The following is a 20,857-nucleotide window of genomic DNA, read 5'->3' as shown; positions in this document are numbered from 1 at the left end:
TCCCCGCCCCCGCCCCTGACACTGTGTTGATAAATCCTAGTCCCTAAACATATCTGTTGAAATGGATGAACCTAACAGGATTCTCAGGGAAGGCAAGTGGCCAGAAAGGAATTGTGGGACTCAGAAGGGACCCCTCGCTCTCACCAGGCCGCGGAGCCCGATGAGACAGGTCAGGAAAAAGGGGAACCAAGCGAGCGGATGCCCAGAATGCCAGGGGATGGACAAGAAAGATGCTGGAGAGGACCGACTTTGAAACTGTGGGCCCAGTGATGGCGTGGGGACCTAGGGTGAGGATGGGGGGCAGGGGACGGAGGCTGGGAGGGTTGCGGGCCCCGGCGGGGGTGCGCTGGGTGTAAATGGGAGAGACCGAGGGGGATAACGCTTCCACGCAGAAGGCACCCGGTCCAGCTGAGAAGGGGCTGAGGGTGTATCCGCGGGCCAGACCCTCAGCCCGCGCGGGGAACGCGGCTCTGGAGCGGCAGGTGCGGGGGGCGGGGCCAGGAGGGGCGGGGCCCAGGGGGTGGGGCCGACGCCGGGCCGGCGGGCGGGGCGCGCGGCTCGGTTCCTGCGAGAGCCGCGGGGGCCGCGGGGCTGGAGCTGGAGCTGGAGATCGAGCCGGGGCCCGGGCGGGAGTCGGGGCCGGGGCCAGGCCGGAACGGGCTCCAACGAAATGGGGTCGGCCGACTCCAAGCTGAACTTCCGAAAGGCGGTGATCCAGCTCACCACCAAGACGCAGGTGCGCCCGGGGCCCGGGCCTCCCCACCCACCTGCCAGGCTGGGGGCTGGGCAGGGCTGGCGGGGGGAGGGGGGGGGGCGGGGAGCGGCTGCAAGAACTTGGCTAGCCGGAGACTGGGGGGACCAGCTGGCCGAGAGGGTGACGCCGCAGCCGGGGCCGGAGCGAGACCCCTGGGCCTGTACCCCAGGGCTCCCTCCCCTAGTCCCCCACCCCCAGCCTTCTCTCCCGGGAACATCCCTATTTCCCGCAGCTGCTGCTGCCAGCTTAGGCTGACGTGTGCCTACTCCCCAGGCCGGCGTCGCCGCTGTCCGCCCCGCTGTCGGCCCCCTCATCGCCCCTCCAGCTCCGCAATCTCCAGCCTCTCCCCACCCCCACCCACCCAAACACCTCCTTTTCTCCTCCCTGCCCCTCGGTGCCGGCGATCCGGGAGGCACAGACCCGGTTGACTCAATGCAAACAAAGCCGGCGGTTGCCCTCCTGGATCGGGGAAACAGCTGGTGCGCGGTGGCGGCCTCGCTGGGCCGGGTCGATGCCCAGGGTCAGAGAAGGCCTCGGTCTTGATGGGAACACGCAGAGTGGTGGGCAGCGCTGCAGCCTGGCAAGGGGAGCTGTTCCCAGGCCCATAGAGTCCAGATTCCCAGCTGGGGACCACTGCTCCAGGGGCTCCCCTTTCCAGGCCCTGCTGCAGAGGTGGCTGTGTTTGCGAGCACCCCCTGTTTTCTGGGGCAGGGCTAAGAACCGTCCAGGCTGCCCCTGGACTAGGTGCTGTGGGGCCTGGGGGTACCCCCCTGGGCCCGCAAGTGGCACCGAGGCCAACTCCTTGCCCGCAGCACAAGGGCTGGCCCCAGCACAGCAATCTCCCTGCCCACCCCTCTCTTCTCACTCCTTGAGCCAGGCCGCTCTGGCCAAAGAGATGCCCATCTCCGCCTCCCCAGGTCCCCCACTTCCAAGGGAGTCAGGACCTGCTGCCAGCGGGGAATTTCCTTCTACCTGCACCCCCTGGGCTCTCTCATGCTCCCGGCAAGTAGAGTAGGTTCAAGGGAGCCATTTCCCCACAGCCAGCTGGTCGCAGCTCCAGGGGCCAGACCTGTGGTCCCACACCCGGTTCCCAGACCTGGTTCCCACAGGATAAAGGTCGGGAGCCCGGCACACGCCCAGGACCTCTGTAGGGTCCAGTCCCAGCTGAGAGGCATTTGATAGAAACCAGGCCTTGCTAATCGCTCCTACCCCCCAAGGCTCCTGGCTGTTTCTGGCGTTTGGCTTTCTTGGCGTGGGGCTTCTAGATCTGAGGGTGGCAGGTGGGCCCGCGTCTCGGTGGGGGGCCGCAGGGAGAGGAGGGGAGGGAGGCCTCCATGTTTATCTGCCCGCGGAGGGAAACACCTTGTCCTACGGGCTGTAGGCTTGGCAGCTGGGGTCTCTGCCCGGCCAGTAGGACTGGCTCAGCTGGGTCCCAAAGGATTCCTACAGGTGCGGGCCCCCTCCCCAAATTACACTGGGCCTCCATCCTCCCCTGGCTGTGGCCCTGTGACAGGGTGGACGGAGGAGCTGCTGTCTCGTTTCCCAGATGGGGACAGTGAGCTGACTTGGGACAGGGCTGGAGCCAGAGACCAGCCTGAGTCTCTCTCGGGAGAGCCCGAGGGCCCTGCAGGTGGGAGGGGACCTGAGCTGCCTGGAGGGAGAGACCCTCAGGGCCTGAAGCCACGGACCCTGTGCCGTGACCTGGCTCAGACAGCTCGGGAGTCAGGGCCAACCCCCAGATGGTCGTTCCAGACCTTGCCACTCCGTGTCCCCAAGGAGATTCCGGCCAGTTGTCCCCAGGGCCTCTGTGATCACAGGGTTTTGCAGACACGCCAACCCAGCACCTCTTCCCCGTGGCCCGGGCCGAAGCTGGTTGGCTTTCCCAGCCTTCCTGTGTTGTATCCTGTTTTCTTCCTGCCTTGGGCTAGGCCCGACCCGGTCCTGAAGCCGGCAGCCTTGGCTGTATTTCCCAAGCCTTTCCCGGTGTGGGTGGAGCCCTCGAGGAGCATATTCCTGGATCTGGGACCCTCTCCTAGATCCTTTCCTTTTGGGGATTCTCTGTTGTAAGCCAGAGGATATCTAGTGGGTCCATGTTCACACGTGTGCACACCTATGACTGTGCGAATGCCGTGGTGACACAGTCCTTCAGTACAGGTCACCCTTGGCGGGCTAGACCACTGCTGGTCCTCCCCTTCTCCCCCCCCGCAGAGAGGTTCAGCAGATGCAGCTGGTCCTCCAGGCTGGTGGGCATCTGGCCTGAGCAGGTCCCGGCAAAGCTATGCTAAGAATATCTGGTTTCCCTCCAGGGTAGCTCAGACCCTGTGCCCCTGGCAGCATGGGCCTGCCCACCTCCACCAAAAATACTCTTTTTAAAGAAACTAGCTTGGATTTTAGAAGCTTCTTTATGTTGGGTGGGGCTGGAATAACTGAGGCAGGAGCTAAGCTATGTTTCCCCCACACTCAGAAGTTCCAGCGAACCTGGCCAGTACCTACAGCATCAAGCTAGCCTCCCCTGGTCTGGTAACGGCCACCAAACTGAAGGATCCGGAGCCACAGCTGGGACCCGGAGAAGAGGTCCAAGTTGGGGATGGGGGAGGTGAAATCATTAGTCCTGAAGTTCAAGGCCAGCTCGCAGATCTGGGACTTCCCTCTGCTTCAGAGCTGGGCTGTCCTGGGGCCTCTCAAGTTCCCTCCTAAGACTCTCTCCTCATTCTTAATTCAGTCCCCAGGTGACACTTGCCTGATGAACTAGGTCAGAGGTCAAGTGCACTTGATGAGTTTCTGCCCCTTTAAGAGGGTCGTGGCTACATGGGAGGAGGGGAAAAATGGCTTCCCAGAGGTGCCGTCAGATGGGGGGCAGGGTTGGGGCTCTGCATGTTTTCTGGGAGGCTCCTCCCCCACTTCCACCCGGCCACCCACACTGGGGCATGCTTCCCCTGGACCCCAGAGAGGGTTGGAGGGCCTGAGGACCAGCCCGCTGCAGCCCCAGGGCGCAGCTTTGGTCTTTGTTCCTCTCCCCCAGCTAACTTGCTCTACCAGTTCTGGGACCCAGGGTGTCCTGGTGCCAGGCCAGCCCTGATGGCTGCGGCCACTGGCTGCCCTGTGCCTCCGCGGGCGGCCTTGTTGGGGAGTGGGCTGGGGTAGACTGGACCCTGGGGAGGCTTCTTCCCAGCCTTGTGCTCAGCTCTGCTCGGTGGAGGGGCTGAAGGGAATCTCTGGGACTGATTACAGCCTTCAGCTGGACAAGTACTGCCCGAGTGTCTGCCATATGCCTCAAGTGCACGGTCCCGGGAGAAGGGCTGGTGGAGGAATAGGGCCTCCAGGCAAGAGTGGAGTCAGGCCCTTGATGAGTGACTGTGGCGGGTGGGGAGCAGGCGTCCAAGGTGGGATCGAACCCACTGGTAGAAACTCTGGGAGACTTCTTGGAAGAAGTGGCTTTAGAGAACAGAATTTTTGTTTTAAAGTATTTTTTTATTTGGCTTCACCTCACAGCACGTGGGGTTTTAGTTCCCTGACCAGGGATCAAATCTGTACCCCCTGCATTGGAAGTGCGGAGTTTTAACCACTGGATCTCCAGGGAAGTTCCAACAGAATTATTTTTTTTAAGTAAGATTCACATTGTTTCCTGATAATAAGAGTGATGTGTATTACATGCTGATTTGTGGTCGAGTAGCCCTTGACGCGACTTAGCAGCAGCAGCAGCAGCCCTTTATCGGCTCTTTCAGAGAAGGCAAAAGTCTAATTTGATTGGAGCAGCCTGGGAAGGTCTCTTGCAGGAAGTGCTATTCAGAAGGGTAAGAGGACCTTGGTTGACCCTCAAACAGATGAACATTCAAAAGAAAAAAATAGCTATACGTGCATGTACAGGAAAAATATAAAGAAACAAACAAAAAAGCCACCCCGAAAGATAATTGCTATTGCCACTTCATTGTTTTCTTCTAGGCTTTTATTCCTCTATAATTTTATAAAAAATCATGATCATCCTATAGTTAGTTTTATATCTTCTCTTTTTCATATAACATTGTACGACGAGCATTTTCCATTCATTTGTATTCTTTGAAGACATGATTCTGATGGCTGCATAACATTGCATTGTTTGACTATGTCTTAATTATTTTTTTGGCTGAGTGGTATGCAGGATGTTAGTTCTCTGACCAAAGATTGACCCCATTCCCCCTGTAGTGGAAGTACAGAGTCCTAACCACTAGATTGCCAGGTAATTCCCTGAGGAGGACATGGTAACACACTCCAATATTCTTGCTTGGAGAATTCCATGGACAGAGGAGCCTGGCGGGTTACAGTCCATAGGGTTGCAAAGAGTCAGATATGATCGAAGTGACTTAGGAGCAGCAGCAGCAACTTTTTAAGCATTCCCCAATTGTTGGTTATTTAGGTTGATACCAACTTTTCGCTGTTATCAACTCTTCAGTAAACATTCTCATACCTGCATATCTCAGATCATTTCCTTAGGAGAGACTTCTAGGGTTCATGATTCAAATCGGGTGTTCATATGTCTGCCCATATGACTTAAAAGGCATAAGTGTCCTGAAGGCACGTTGCCTCAGTAGGTCTGGTAGGACTTTGGACAGTGTTGGGTGGGGTGGGCATGTGGAGAAGAGGGGATGCTTCTGTGCAAGGCAACCAGAAAATACGGCAGGGCTGTGTTGTTGGGATCGTGAATACAGGTGTGCCTGTGCACGCATGCACGTGCACGCATGTTTGTTGTGTGTCCGTGTGCGTGTCTGTGTGCCCAGGTGTGTGCTTGTAGGTGTGTTTAGGTGTGATCTTGGCTGACTGTCCGGCCGAGGTCTGGCCAGCAGTGGGGAGCCCTAAGTGTCTTTGTTGAGGGAGCAATGCCTTCGGTGCTGTGCTTTGAATGCTGGTTGGGGGCAGTGTGGGGGCAGGATTGAGGGGGTAGATTTGGAAGGGGGGCCCTGGCAAGAGTGGCCTGAGCGGCAGTGCCGGTAATGGGTACCGAGAAGAGCGGAAGTGGTCAGAGAGCTGTGGGGTGACTCCTTTTGATTCGGCGCTAGTTGGGTGTCCCGGGTGCGGGTGGAGGCTGGGGTTGAGGGGGCAGCCTGCGTGACTGGCAGTGGGCACATGTCCCCTTGGCTTCTTCCCACGGGGAGGGGCACAGCCTGGCTCTGGCCCCGGGGCACGTGACTTAGGGGTGTGGCCTGGGGAGGCCCCCAGGTGGGGAGGGTTTACCAAAGGGGGGTGGTGAGTTCCTGGGGGTCACAGGTCTCAGGGACTGGGTTGGGCTCTGCCTACTGAACTCAGTGCCAGCCGATCCCTGACCGTCTGTGTCAAGTGTCCCCAGCCTGCCTGTGCCAAGCAGGGCTCATGGCCACTGAAGGATGTCTCCATGGGGGAAGACTCCTGGGCACCAGCAGGAGTGGAGGAGGGGGCTTCCCTTTCCGGGGCTCCCTTGGTCACAGAATTGGGCACACTGTGGGCCTGCTGGCAAGAGATCGTGTGACTCTGGGCACTCGGTCCCCCCGCAGCCCGTGGAAGCCACCGATGACGCCTTCTGGGACCAGTTCTGGGCGGACACGGCCACCTCGGTGCAGGATGTCTTTGCGCTGGTGCCGGCAGCGGAGATCCGGGCGGTTCGAGAGGAGTCACCCTCCAACCTGGCCACTCTGTGCTACAAGGTGAGGGGACCTGGCCCCTCGCGGTCACCCCCACCCAAGCCATTCCCCACGGTCAGGGAGGCTGGAGCTGGCCCAGCCCTGTGGTCCAATGGGGCCGGCACCCAGGACACCCCCCCAGTAGAGGTGGCCCCAAGGCTTTACCCCCTCTCCCCTGGGCTGGGCTCCGGGGGACATGCTGGCGGCACTCGCCACAGATCCCCTCGGCTAGCCCCCCTTGTGTGGTTGCTGGGCTTCCTGGGGGCTCAGTGGTAAAGAATCCGCCTGCCAATGCAGGAGACAATGCAGTTTAATCTTCTGGGTCAGGAAGACCCGCTGGAGAAGGAAATGGCAACCCATTCTGGTATTCTTGCTGGGCAGTCCCACGGACAGAGGAGCCTGGCGGGCTACAGTCCGTGGGGTGCCATCAGTGTTGCCATTTTGCAGATGAGGAAACTGAGGCTGGTCACTTAGCAAGGTCTCAGCCGGCGAGTGGTGGGCTGGGCCCCACTCCCAGATGCTCCAGGCTGCTCCCTGGCCCATGCCCTGTCCCCCCCAGGGTTGGCTGACCCTGTCTGGAGAGGGGGCCCTGCAGGTTGGCCACGCTCCCCCTGAAGCCCGGGGTGCCCAGCCTGACCCCAGGTGCCGGGGCCTCACCCCTCCTGCCGCCCGCCTCTCTGCCCACCCTCGCAGGCAGTCGAGAAGCTGGTGCAGGGAGCCGAGAGCGGCTGCCACTCGGAGAAGGAGAGGCAGATTGTGCTGAGCTGCAGCCGCCTGCTCATCCGCGTGCTGCCCTACATCTTCGAGGACCCTGACTGGAGGGGCTTCTTCTGGTCCACAGTGCCCGGGGCTGGGCGAGGAGGGGTCTGTGGGCCTGGCCAGGACTTCGGGGGGCGGGGCGAGGTGGGGCAGCGGGGGCAGGGGAAGAGAACTGTAGGGCCGGCCACCTTCCTCCAAACCTCTTTTGGGGTTTGGGAAGGGCCGGGGGAGGGGGGTCAGCTCCCCCTTGAGTCCTGGGTTTCTCCCCCGTGGGGGTCCCTGCCCCTGCACCTGGGCAGAGATGGGGGCAGGGCAGCTGGGCCCTCCCACCACTCACCCCACTCCCTCCCTGGGGTTCTGTCCAGGCAACTGGGGGTGTGTGGTGTTGGGTGGGTGGGCCCAGTAATTCTCAGCAGGGCTGAGGCTCTCGAGTTTAGGGGGCTCACCCGGCCCCTCCCAGTCACTGGGGAGGCCTCCTGAATGCTCCCAGCCCTGCTCCCCACTGTCCCCTTCTGCCTTGGGAGGTTTGGGGTGATTAGGGGTCCACTGCCTGTTCCTTCTCCCCCCCACTTCCTCTCTCCCTCCACTGTGGGTGCCTGCCTGGGCCAACCCTGTCCTCCACCTGCTCCCCAAGTCCTGGGGCCGCCTCTCCTCGGCCAGCCACGACTGAGGGGCCTCCGGGGGCCGTGTCCCAAGCAGGCAGAGGACGATGACGAGAACGCCCGGCCGCTGGCCGAGTCCCTGCTCCTGGCCATCGCTGACCTGCTCTTCTGCCCAGACTTCACCGTGCAGAGCCATCGGCGGAGCACTGTGGTGAGAGCCCGCCGGCGCCCCCCAGCCCCGGCCCAGGAGGGCTCGGGCCCCAGGCTGGGGTCTGTTGAAGTTGCCTGGGGCAGGGACTGCCCTGGGAGGGCCAGGCTGCCTGGCACGCGTGGTCCCAGGAGGGGGTGGCGGCTGGCACGGCTGGCGGGGAGCCAGCTGGTGCGGGCCCGGCCCTCTGTATCCGGGAGGCAGGGCACAAGCACCCATTGTCTTGGCCTGGGCCGCGGTGGGGGTGGGGCTGGCACACTGCAGGCCTGGCCCCTCACTTCCTGCGGGCGGTGGATGGACCTCGAGGGCTGTCCACCCCGCACGCCCACACACCATTGGGGGCCCCCAACTCCGCTCTGCTCACTCCCTGTCTCTTCCTGTTTCACACTGGACTGAGCAAACACCAGACTGAAGGAAAATGAGCTTTCCTAGAACCTGGGGTGCTTTGAGGGTCTGTCTTTAGGAGAATATGAGGGTCTTTGCCCCCCCAAGGAGAGTGGGGGCGCTGATCTTTCTTTGACCCTGTCCCCAGGACTCAGCAGAGGACATTCACTCCCTGGATAGTTGTGAATACATCTGGGAGGCTGGCGTGGGCTTTGCTCACTCTCCCCAGCCCAACTACATCCACGACATGAATCGGTGAGCTTGTTCGGGCTGGACCCCAAGCCTGGCCTCTGCACCGCTCAGGGAGGGAGCCATGTGTGGGGGTCTTCCAAGGAGACCCTTGACGTCCCTGGTGGTTCAGTGGTAAAGAATCCACCTGCAATGCAGGATACCCGGGTTTGATCCCTGAGTCTGGAAGATCCCCTGGAGAAGGGCATGGCAACCCACTGCAGTATTCTTGCCTGGAGAATCCCGTGGACACAGGAGCCTGGCCGGCTACAGTCCAGGGGATCGCAAAGAGTCAGACAAGACTTAGGGACTAAACAATAGCAGAGAAGACCCTGCCCGCTCGTGACCCAGCTTCAGCCTCACAGGGATAAAATGCAGTCACTTTTCATGAACCTCAACAAGAGCTGGGGCGGTGGGGAGGGGGGCGTGCTCTCCTCTAGGGGAGCTGGGAACCTCAGAGCCTCTCTCCTGTCCTCTGCCCAAGGATGGAGCTGCTGAAACTGCTGCTCACTTGCTTCTCCGAGGCCATGTACCTGCCCCCAGCTCCGGACAGCAGCAGCATCAATCCGTGGGTGCAGTTTTTTTGTTCCACAGAAAACAGGTGAGGGGCCCCTGGCTTGCCTTTCGGTTTCCCCACCTCCTGCTTGCAGGCAGCGCTGCGCCGAGGCCATTTGCTGGCGAATGTGTCTTATTTGAGGAGGCACGCTGCCCCCTGCTGGTGATGACCTATAACAACAGCTGCACCTTAACACCAGCGCGGTCCCTGTTGGGGGCCCTGGGTCCTCCATCTAGAGCGCCGTCCAGTAGAAGGGTAATGCAAACCACTTATGCAGTTTAAACATTTCTAGTATGTAAAAAGTTAAAAAAAAGAAACAGGTGAAGTTAATTTTAATTATGTATTTCTTTTAACCCAATATGTCTGAAACATCAGTATTTGAGGTGTAATCACTAAACAAAGTTATTGAAATGTTTTATATTCACTTTTCATCTGGTGTGTAGTTTTACATTTACGGCACATCTCACTTTGGACCAGCCACATGTTAAGCTGTCCGTAGCTACATGTAGCTTGTATTGGACAGTTTATTTAATTTTGGCGGTGCTGCGTGGCCTTGCAGGACCTTAGCTCCCCGACCAGGGATTGAACCCAGGGCCGATTGAACCAGTGGCCAAGTCCTAGCCAGGGAATTTTCTGGACGGTGCTGTTTAAATGGTGGGTGGGTGGGGGTGTGAGGAATACTCCGAAGAATGGGGAAGCCTGGCCCACGTGGGGGCACTTAAGGGCTCTGGGGAGCATATGAGTTCATGGAGGTGTCACGTGGCAGGACTGCATACTTACAGCAGGTCCGGATGCTCCAGCTGGGCAGCTCCGATTGTGCCCGGGGCTGTACTGGCAACATGGGGTTAGTGCCCCTGTGTCGTGGTTCACCCTCTTCCAGACTGACTCCCACATGACACGCCCCATCTTCAGGTTTTGCAGCCCAATCTCACCCCCTGCACAACCCCCAGAAGTAGAGAGAATCCAGGTGACTCCCCCCACCAGGTACAGTTAAAAGCTGGTCAGGGTTTTCTTCCTCCCCAGCCTTATCAGGCAAACGGCCACCTTTGCCACTTGATGAACCTCCCTGGGTCTCCATTTCCTCATCTGTAAGGTGAGGAGCTTGACCTCTGACACCTCACAGATCTCTGAATGGAGGCCTTCTGTGGCCTGGGAGCTGGGGAATGGGGCACGTGCTTTGCTTCCCGCCTCCCCTGTGGGCCTCCAACGCTTCTCTGAGGCCCAGAGGGGAGGGTACCTGCCCTGCAGAAACCTCAGAGGCATGTCCTTTATACATTTATCCAAGCCCGTAGATTATACAGCGTCGAGAGTGAACTCTGGAGAATTCTCCAGTGGTCCGGAGGTTAGGACTTGGCACTTCCACTGCGGGGGGAGCATGTTCGAGCCTTGGTGGAAGTAAGATTCCACTTGGCATGGTGCAGCCAAAAAAAAAAAGAAATGAACCCTGATGTAAACTGTGGACTTTGGGTGACAGTGATGTGTTGATGTCGGCTCATCATTGTAACAAATGTGGGGGGGATGTGGATGGTGGGGGATGTGGATGGTGGTGGAGACTGTGTATGTGTCGAGGTAGGGAATCTATGGGAAATCTCTGCCTTCCCCTCAGTTTTACTATGAACCTAAAACTGCTCTAAAAAAGTAAAGTATTTTTTAGGGACTTCCCGGGAAGTCCAGTGGTTAAGACTCTGCACTTCCAGTGCAGGGGAGTGAAGGTTCATCCCTGGTTGGGGAACTAAGATCCCAGCTGTAGCGTGTGGAGCAGTCACAAAAATATATATATTTTTAAAAAATTTGAAATAAACCACAATAGGCTTCAACCTCTGGGGGTGAAAATCTAAGGGGTGTGGACATGATATTCTGCAAAGAGCCCCCTCAGGACTGGCCATCCCTGTCTTGGTAATGAATTCCTCCTGGCCTCCAACCATCCCTCCCCGGGTCCCAGATACAGGCAAGGAGGCAGGAGTTGTCTCTGCCACAACGGAAGGGGATGAGCTCCTGGGGCTGCCCCCTGGCCCCCAGACCACAGCCTGGCACTGAGACACTTGGGGATGAGGGGTCGTCCTGGCCGACCCGCCCACCCGGCCGCGAGTGGACAGTGGGCGGAGTCCCTGAAGCCCCGCCCCCTCCCCTGCGCAGACACGCCCTGCCCCTGTTCACCTCGCTCCTGAACACCGTGTGTGCCTATGACCCTGTGGGCTACGGGATCCCCTACAACCACCTGCTCTTCTCCGACTACCGGGAACCCCTGGTGGAGGAAGCGGCCCAGGTGCTCATCGTCACCTTGGACCACGACAGCGCCACCAGCGCCAGCCCCACCGTGGACGGCACCACCACGGGCACCGCCATGGACGATGCCGACGTGAGCACGGGAGAGCGCGGGCCGCCGGCACCGCCTCCAGCAGCCCGGGCGAGGGATACCCGGTGGACACCTCGTGGGGGAGCCTGGGGTCAGAGCGGGCCTGGGGTAGCGTGGGGGCGGGGTGAGGGCACCTGCTGAGCCCCGGTTCCACCCTCCGCAGCCTCCAGGGCCCGAGAACCTGTTTGTGAACTACCTGTCCCGCATCCATCGAGAAGAGGTGAGTTGAACAATGCTCTTGCTCTGGCGGGATTTTTATTTTTGTTTTTAATTTTTAAGTAATCAATTTTTTGACGGCGCTGGGCCTCCGTAGCTGTGCTTTCTCTACTTATGGTGAGCAGTGGCTACTGTTTGTTGCGGTGCACGGGCTTCTCATTGCCGTGGCTTTTCTTGTTGCGGAGTAGGGGCTCTAGGCTCGCTGGCTTCAATAGTTGCAGCACGTGGGCCCAGTGGTGGTGGTGAACCGGCCTAGTTGCTCCGTGGCATTTGGCATCTTCCCAGACCAGGGGTCGAACCTATGTTCCCTGCTTTGGCAGGTGGTTCCCATCCACCGTACCACCAGGGAAGTCCTCCGGTGGGTTCTTGGTGCCCACTCCCCTCAAAGGTTGTGACCTTGCAGGGGGTGAGAGGATGCAGATAAGGTTGGGGGTAGGGAGAGTCCTGACCCCTACGTGAAGGAACCACGGTCCCAGTGGACTCGGGGTTGGACCGCAAGGGTCTTGAGCCTCAGAAAAGGGCTGATGGCCTCAACTGGGGGAGGGTAGCCGGGGAAGACTTGCGGGAGGAGGTGGCTCTGATGGTGGGTTTGGTAGGGAATTACAGTGGACAGAAAGGCCAGTCACACCTGGGTTCGTGTGTCTTGTGATCTTGGTTCTTGTGCCCCCCGGACTCTCATCTCTGCAGCTGTGATGTGGGGACAGGAGCTGCATCCTTGCCTCGTGGTGGGGATTGGCTGAGAGCACTGTCCAGGCAGTAGGTGCTCAGTGATGGACAGCTCTTCTCGAATAGGCTGTTCCTCACGTGTGACAGAGTGCTGGGAAGGGGCGGGAGGATTGCACCTGTCCACAAGAAGTCCAGGTGGGCAGGAGCCCAGTGTGTAGATGGGGAGCCTGTGGTCTGGTGGTGGAGTAAGCTCTCGAGACCTGCCCTGGACCCAGCTTCGAGGGGCTACCCCCAGGACAGCTGTTGATGACGCTGGAACCTGGGTCCCTCTGGCTCTGATGGTGGGAATCAGGCTCTGGGTGGGGTGGGAGTGGGGGGAGAGGAGGCATTTGTTGGGGGCCTGGCCAGGAAGCTGGGACTGCAGGGAGACAGACTGGACAGGTCCCTGCCCTTACCCCACCTAGGACTTCCAGTTCATCCTCAAGGGCATAGCCCGGCTGCTGTCCAACCCCCTGCTCCAGACCTACCTGCCCAACTCGACCAAGAAGATCCAGTTCCATCAGGAGTTGCTGGTCCTCTTCTGGAAGCTCTGCGACTTCAACAAGGTGGGCCGGCCCACATGGGGGTGGGGGGTCATGGTCTGCCCCTGGGATGCAGAGGGCATCTAGGGAGACTCCTGGGAGGGGCAGGGCAGAGCTGCCCCTCTCCTGACCTCGCCCACCCGTCTCCCCTCCACCCCCAGAAATTCCTCTTCTTTGTGCTGAAGAGCAGTGACGTCCTAGACATCCTGGTTCCCATCCTCTACTTCCTCAACGATGCTCGAGCGGATCAGTGTAAGGCTGGGGTGGGCTCGGGATCCCTGGGGGGCGCTCCTCACCAAGGGGCGGCTGCGGCCAGTCTGTCCTGCCTCCTAGCAGCTTGGGCCCTGTGCCCTGACCTCCCAGGAAGGGCTTCTCCCCCCGCCCCCACCCCAAGATGGGTCCCTGCCCCAGGCTCCCTTCCTCCCTGCCCCACCCAGCGAGGTGACCCTTCCATGCCCCGCGCCGCAGCTCGGGTGGGCCTGATGCACATCGGCGTCTTCATCCTGCTGCTTCTGAGCGGGGAGCGGAACTTCGGGGTGCGGCTGAACAAGCCCTACTCTGTGCGCGTGCCCATGGACATCCCGGTCTTCACCGGCACCCACGCCGACCTGCTCATCGTGGTAAGTCAGGGGGGGACCTGGAAGTCTGGGGGTGACGTGCCCTCGGCCGAGACTGGAGGCGGCGGGGACCCCGTGGCTGACCCCCTGCTCCCCGCGTAGGTTTTCCACAAGATCATCACCAGCGGGCACCAGCGGCTGCAGCCCCTCTTCGACTGTCTGCTCACCATCGTGGTCAACGGTACGCGGGGACCAGGGCGCGCCTTTCCCATGATCACCACCAGGGGGCGCCCGGCCACAGGCTGACCTGCCACGGGCTCCCTGGTTCAAACCTGCTGGGTCCAATAGAAATATTAACGTAAGGGCCGCTAAGTGCCTACAGGGCTTCCCGGGTGGCGCAGAGGTAAAGAGCCCACCTGCCAATGCAGGAAACGCAGGAAACTCGGGTTCGATCCCAGGGTTGGGAAGATCCCCTGCAGAAGGGAATGGCAAGCCACTCCAGTACTCTTGCCTGGAGAATCCCATGGACAGAGGAGCCTGGTGGGCTACAGTCCACGGGGTCGCAAGGAGTTGGACACAACTGACCACACAATACAACAACAACAAAGTACCTACTGGTCAATTTCCTTCCTTCCTTCCTTCTCTCTCTCTCATTTCTCCCCCTTTCTTCTTTCTTAATTGTTTGACTGCACTGCATAGCCTGTGGCATCCTGTTTCCTCAACCAGGGCTCAAAACTGGGCCTTCCATCACTGGCTCCATCCCTCAGGTCTTACCTGAGAATGCATTTGTGAACAAGACAGCCACCGACCCTGCCCCACCCCAGTGAGGGAGAAAGACACGAGACAAGATCGGGCTATGACAGATCAGTCTGTGACGTCAAGCCGGGTGCAGCCTTGCGTCTCTGACTCCCCCTTCACCGTCTGTGCAGAAAATCCGTATATAATTATATGTGGAATATCAGCTTGATAGTCTACTTACTTTTTTTTTTTTTTAATTTTTGTTTTGGCTGTCCTGCATGGCTTGCAAGATCTTAGTTCTCCAACCAGGGATGGAACCCAGGCCCCCTGCAGTGGGAGCTCAGAGTCCAACGATTGGGCCACCAGGGAATTCCCAGCTTGGTATTCTAGAAAGATGTAAAGATCCTGAGTTTGTATCCCTGCCCATCACTTTATAACTGGGCGATTCTGGGCAAGTTTATGAACCTGTCTGAACCTAAGTTTTCTCATCTGCAAAATGGGAATGGTCTCCTGTATCTACCTCCCTCTCAAGTTCGAGGAGGCGTGGGGGAGATGGAGTGTGTGAGTGGCTTTGTAAACACGGCTGTCCACGGGGGCGGGGCCCGGTGGAGCCCTGGGGCTCTGCGGGAGGCATGGCCAGTGTGGCCTTGGCCCCTGGGGCTCGGTCTTCCTGACTTTTGGGGGGGACTTCCCAGGCAGGGGGCAGGAAGGGTGTGGGAGCAGGAGCACTGTGTCCCTCCCAGGCCCCGGGTGTGCAGGCCTGGTTGGCGGGGCCCCAGAAGTAAGCCGACCCCTCCCCTACAGTGTCCCCCTACCTCAAAAGCCTGTCCATGGTGGCCGCCAACAAGCTGCTGCACCTGCTGGAGGCCTTCTCCACCACCTGGTTCCTCTTCTCTGCTGCCCAGAACCACCACCTGGTCTTCTTCCTCCTGGAAGTCTTCAACAACATCATCCAGTACCAGTTTGATGGTGAGGTGCCAGCCCAAGACCCTGGCCTGGCCTCGGGGACGGGAGGAGCTGGGGTGGGCAGTGGGCGAGGACTCCTTCCCATCTGAGGCGGACACAGCCCTCCGATCCCAGTTTGTTTATCCTGCATGCATTTATTGAGTGCCTGTTGTATACCAAGCCCTAGCCCTGGTGAGGGGATTCGGTGGGAAACCAAGCAGAGTGCCTCTTGCCCCGTGAGGCTCACAGCTGGGGAGGGGGGCTCGGAGGGGGGACTCTAAACAGATGGTCACCCAGACAAACAGGTCATCTTAAGTCTGATGGGAGGGAAGTTCAGGGTGTCATGGGCCTGCTGGGCGTCAGAGATGCTGAGGTGCCTGCTGTCAGTGAAGGCCTTGCCACTTAGCTGTCAGGGCAGGAGGAGAAGGGGGCGACAGAGGATAGATGGTGGGATGGCATCATGGCTCAATGAACACGAGTTTGAGCAAACTCCAGGAGATGATGGAGGACAGGGAAGCCTGGCGTGCTGCAGTCCATGGGGTCACAAAGAGTTGGACACAACTGAGCGACTGAACAATAACAACAGCAGCCATGGATATACTTTTGATGCTGTCTGGTAATCAGACATTATGTTAAGTGCTAGACTGATGGAGATCAATCGGATACGTTCTCATCCTCGAAAAGCTCTAGTGTTTAGAGGAGGCAGACATGTACATATGTAACTGGAATGCAACACTTTTTTCTATAATGTGGTGGTTTATATGCCAAGTCATATCTGACTCTTGTGACCCCATGGACTGTAGCCTGCCAGGCTTCTCTGTCCATGGGATTCACCAGGCAAGAATACTGGAGTGGGTTGCTATTTCCTTCTCCATTTTTCTATAATAAAATTATATGTATTTGGGGTTAACATATGCACACTACTAGATATAAAATAGATAAGCAGCAAGGACCTATTGTATATAGCTTAGGATTGTTGTTGTTTAGTTGCTAACTCGTGTCCCTGATGCTGGGAAAGATTAAGGGCAGGAGGAGAAGGGGGAGACAGAGAATGAGATGGTTGGATGGCATCACCGACTCAATGGACGTGAGTTTGAGCAAGCTCTGGGAGTTGGTGAAGGACAGGAAAGCCAGGCGTGCTGCAGTCCATGGGGTCGCAGAGAGTCAGACACGACTGAGCGACTGAACGACAGCAGCAAACACTTAGCTGTGAGTGTGAGTGTGAGTGTGAGCACACCGGCTCACTGAGCCTCAGTTTCTCCATCTGTAAGATGAGCATAATCGTAGTACCAAGAGTCCCTATCTCAGAGGGTGTTGGGACGATTAGGTGAAATAATCCAAGAAAGCACTTTATCACTTGCCTGTGACTTAAATATTAGCAGTTGTTACTATTTCCAGAATAAGCAGTATTTGTACTAATCGATCAGGGATGAAGGACTTCCCAGTGGCTCAGATGGTAAAGAATTCACCTGCCAGCGCAGGCGACCTGGGTTTGATCCCGGGTCAGGAAGATCCCCTGGAGAAGGGAATGGCAACCCACTCCAGTATTCTTGCCTGGAGAATCCCACGGACAGAGGAGCCTAGTGGGCCAGAGTCCACGGGGTCACACGAGAGTCGAACATGACTGAGTGAGTAACCCTAACTCATCAGGGATGAATTCGGTGGGGACAGTAGGAAATCACGGAGGGGGCACAGTCTACAGAAAGCCGATGGGGTGAGACGTGGACGTGGACGTGGAGCAGGGTGGTGAGAGGCAGGGACCGGGGTGGGGCGGCGAGCTGGGGCACGACGTGGCACTGAAGGCCGGGAAAGCATTCCTGTCTCCCTCGGAGCCGAGGGCGTTCAGCGTGGGCACACACCGTATGGTCCTTCCTCCCATGGGGAGCTTGGGGGACCATCAAAATATTGAACAGCTGGCTTAGTGGGACCCTGACATGCTGGGCCCACCCGGTTTTGCCAGGTGTTGCCCCTTCGTGCTGGGTGGCGAGAGGGTCCCCCGGGTACCAGGGAGGGGCAGGAGTGAGCTCAGCCCAGAAGCTCTTTCCCTGACAGGTGGCATCCTGGAGTCGCCTCAGCCCGCCCCCCGCCCCCAGCACCAACCCTGCCCACTCTCCCTCTCTTCTGTGGCCTTTGCTGTCGCCTCCCCCTGGGGGGTAGACGCCCCTCTTGTCCTCCAAGCTCCCCCTGGCTCCCAGGAAGCTGCTCCCGTGGAGGGGATGGCGATGGGGCCTTGCTGAGAGCCCCCCTCCCCACCCATAGGCAACTCCAACCTGGTCTATGCCATCATCCGGAAGCGCAGCGTCTTCCACCAGCTGGCCAACCTGCCCACCGACCCGCCCGCCATCCACAAGGCCCTGCAGCGGCGCCGCCGGCCGCCCGAGCCCTTGTCCCGCGCGGGCTCGCAGGAGGGCGCCTCCATGGAGGGGTCCCGCCCCGCTGCGCCCGCCGAGCCGGGCACCCTCAAGACCAGCCTGGTGGCCACCCCAGGTCCGGTGCTGACGGCTGGCAGGGGGCTGTGGAGAGTGACAGGAAGGGTCGGGGTGGAGGTCTCGGGGGAGCCTGGGAGGGCTAGCTGGGTGGAGGGGACTGGGCCTCCGTGCTGGATGGGGCGGGGGGGTCGGACACAGCATCTCTGAAGTGGAGGGAAGCTGGGGACTCGCGGGGCGGGGCTGTGCAGGGGCGTTCGAGGAGGGGCGCTGGGGCAGGAGTCCTCACTGCCCCCGCCCCGCCACAGGCATTGACAAGCTGACGGAGAAGTCCCAGGTGTCGGAGGATGGCACCCTGCGGTCCCTGGACTCTGCGCCCCAGCAGAGCTCGGCGGAGGACAGCCCAGCCGCAGAGGTGGGCCCCGGGAACTCGCGGTGGGGGGCGAGGCTGGGCATCTTCCCTTCCTCCTTGGTCTCTGAAATGCGGGCCAGGCTGGGGCACCCTGGGGTCCCCTGCCGCAGAGGGCCGGGCACCTGGTGCTCAGGGCATCGGGGTTGGCACTGCTGACTCTCTGCCACGGGGGTGGGGGGTGTCTTTCACAGACCCCTCCCTCGTTTATTGGTCACGGGCTCAAGCCCTTGGCCTTCAGCCTCCTCATCCATCAGCCTTATCAAGGCTGGGCCGGCCTTTACCCCGTCTGCCCACTCAGCCCCTGGCCCTAAACCTGTCACCAGGCTGGGCTGGGTTGGGCAGGGCCTGGGGCCCAGGGCAAAGGGTGCTGGGCTGGGCCATCCCCTCCTTTGGGAGGGAGCCCCCTCCCCGCAGCATGGGCCAGGGCAGAGACCTCCTTGCCCTCCGGGTCCCAGGCTGTGGGAGGGGCTGTTCAAGGGCCTGCCCTCCACCCCCCATCCTTACCCTTTCCCGCCACCCCTCACTCTGGTTCCTTCTCGGGGACCAGGAGCCCAGCCAGGCTTGGCGGGAGCAGCGGCGACTGTCCAGCGCATCGGCCAGTGGGCAGTGGAACCCGACGTCGGAGTGGGTGAGGGTGGGGCAGGTGGGGCAGATGGCACACGGTGTGTGTGTGGGGGGGGGGCGCTCGGGGGCTCCTGGCTCAGGAAAGGCTTGCATGGGAATGGGTCCAGTTCCAGGGACTGGCCTGGGGTCAGGTTTAGGGTCAGTCCTGTCTCGTGACCTTGGCCTCTCTGGCTTGGTTGCTTCCTCTTGTCTACACTTGTCCAGGGTTGGTTCCCCAGCAGGGTTAAGGTACAGCCCTTTCTCAATAAATCACCCTTTCCAGTTTCCTTCCTTGGCATCACTGGCTCACTCCCTTACTTGTTTCCTGACCTCACCACTAATTGTGTTTGCGTGGGGATACTAAATGTCCCAGCCTCATCACTCTGTCATGAGGATCAAAGGCACGGTACGGTACACGCTCCATGAGAGGCCGCAGCCCCTGCCATGAATCGCAGTCACTATTCACGGGCCCTGCCCGGTTGCCAGGCCCTTGCTGTGATGAGCCAAGATGTCTTCTGCCTTGGGGAGCCCATGGTTCCAGGTCAGGGGTCAGGTCTGTGCCAGAGCCTCTGGGGGACTGCTTTGCCAGCCGGGGAACCCCGGTCCCTCCCCCAGGTCCTCTCCTGGAAGTCGAAGCTGCCGCTGCAAACCATCATGAGGCTGCTGCAGGTGCTGGTTCCCCAGGTGGAGAAGATCTGCATTGACAAGTGAGGCTGGGGGCGTGGCCGGGCAGGTGGGCTCTGCGGGCCAGCCCAGGCCGGGGCGGGGCCAGGGCCGGGAGCATGGGTGAGCCCTTCAGAGTGGGCACACTGGAGACCCCCGTCTCCCTGGCAGGGGCCTGACGGACGAGTCGGAGATCCTGCGGTTCCTGCAGCACGGCACCCTGGTGGGGCTGCTGCCCGTGCCCCACCCCATCCTCATCCGCAAGTACCAGGCCAACTCGGGCACGGCCATGTGGTTCCGCACCTACATGTGGGGTGTCATCTACCTGAGGTGGGCTGCTGGGGGCCCGCTGTCCCTCCTGAGGGTCGGCCTCAGCTAGTGGGGTTGATGTCAAGACCGTCCACCAGGGTGGCCTTGTCTGGTGGGGGTGGGCACCCACTGCCCCGGCCGGTGGGGGATGCCAGGGCGGGAGGAGGATGGCCCAGTTCCTCCCCAGGCTTTTCCTTGAGGCCGCCCGGCCCCCGGGTGACCGTTGACTCGCTCGGCAGGAATGTGGACCCACCTGTCTGGTACGACACGGACGTGAAGCTGTTTGAGATCCAGCGGGTGTGAAGATGGAAGCCTGCGAGGGGCAGGGGCCAGGGGAGGGCGGGGACCCGTCCCCAGTGCTGACCCCCGATCCCCTGTTCTGAGCTTTAAATGACTCCAGTCAGGGCTGGGAGCTTAAGTGGCTGAGTCCTGGGTGGCAGGCCCCAGAGGCCCCCTGTGGCTGGGTTGGTGGGGACCCACCCTGCCCCCCGCCTGCAGGCTGGACTCGCTGGAACCTCTCTCCAGGACTGCAGCCCCCCTCCCCCCACCCAGAGCTCCCACCTCTCTCTGGCTGCCCTTCAGAACCCATTTCTAAGCCAACCCTCAGTGCCCTCCTGGCTCTTGGGCTGCTGGATCCTGGAGGGCAATAGGCCTCTGTGCCCCAGTGGGCTGCCCACAAGGAAGTCTTGGGCCGTCATTCCTGGAGGTGCCTGCAAGGGTGGGGAGAGCCTTTCCAAGTCTCCCACCCGGAAACCACCTGGTCCAGCCCCTGCCCGCTGTCAGGACCCCAGGAAGAAGGGTGGCCAAGATGCTCATGGAGGAGACTGGGGGGCGGATGGATGCCAAGAGCCAGACTGGAGGACCTCCCGCTTGTTAGGGTTTGGAATAGGGGGTTGAGGGTCTCCTTTGTATTTTCCGGGTCAAGGGATGTAGCCTGCCTGACTCTTACACAGAAACGGGGGTGAGGGGATGGCGGGGGGGAAGCCGCCGTTCAGCCCTCCCTCCCCTTTCCCACTGCCTGGATGTTTGGGGGGGAGAGGGGGACTGGGAGGCCACCCCTCCCTCCTTCTGGTTTTGGCCTCTGGGTCTCCCTCACCCCGCCTGTGTCAGTACAATCTTTGCTCTGTACAATCGGCCTCTTTACATAATAAAACCTCCCTCTCCAGACCCTGCGTCCTTGTGCTTGGAGGGGAGGCAGGGGGTCAGTCCATGGCTCTTGTTTTCAGGGACGCTGGGGCTCCGCCTGCCAGAGTCAGGCCCAGAG

General features: G+C 60.0%; 1 protein-coding gene across 2 annotated transcripts; it reads left to right on the top strand.

Annotated features, from left to right (window-relative positions):
* Positions 1-543: 543 nt before the first annotated feature.
* Positions 544-20,760, top strand: HID1 (HID1 domain containing). Of its 2 annotated transcripts, none has more exons than XM_043460189.1 (19): positions 544-736; positions 6,259-6,408; positions 7,078-7,248; positions 7,840-7,956; positions 8,486-8,592; positions 9,050-9,166; positions 11,258-11,480; positions 11,641-11,697; positions 12,824-12,964; positions 13,102-13,192; positions 13,409-13,560; positions 13,660-13,738; positions 15,040-15,204; positions 17,440-17,667; positions 17,915-18,021; positions 18,566-18,646; positions 19,237-19,328; positions 19,456-19,614; positions 19,833-20,760. In XM_043460189.1, the coding sequence occupies exons 1-19, from the start codon at positions 671-673 to the stop codon at positions 19,894-19,896; spliced, it is 2,367 nt and encodes a 788-aa protein (XP_043316124.1). In that variant the 5' UTR covers positions 544-670; the 3' UTR covers positions 19,897-20,760. The 2 variants fall into 2 exon arrangements, with proteins under 2 accessions (XP_043316124.1, XP_043316128.1); XM_043460193.1 differs by having other exon boundaries at positions 545-736; positions 7,843-7,956.
* Positions 20,761-20,857: the final 97 nt, after the last annotated feature.

Source organism: Cervus canadensis, chromosome 1, assembly GCF_019320065.1.
Source record: "Cervus canadensis isolate Bull #8, Minnesota chromosome 1, ASM1932006v1, whole genome shotgun sequence".
Taxonomy (NCBI): Eukaryota; Metazoa; Chordata; class Mammalia; order Artiodactyla; family Cervidae; genus Cervus; species Cervus canadensis.
This window is presented reverse-complemented; position numbering and strand designations above follow the sequence as displayed.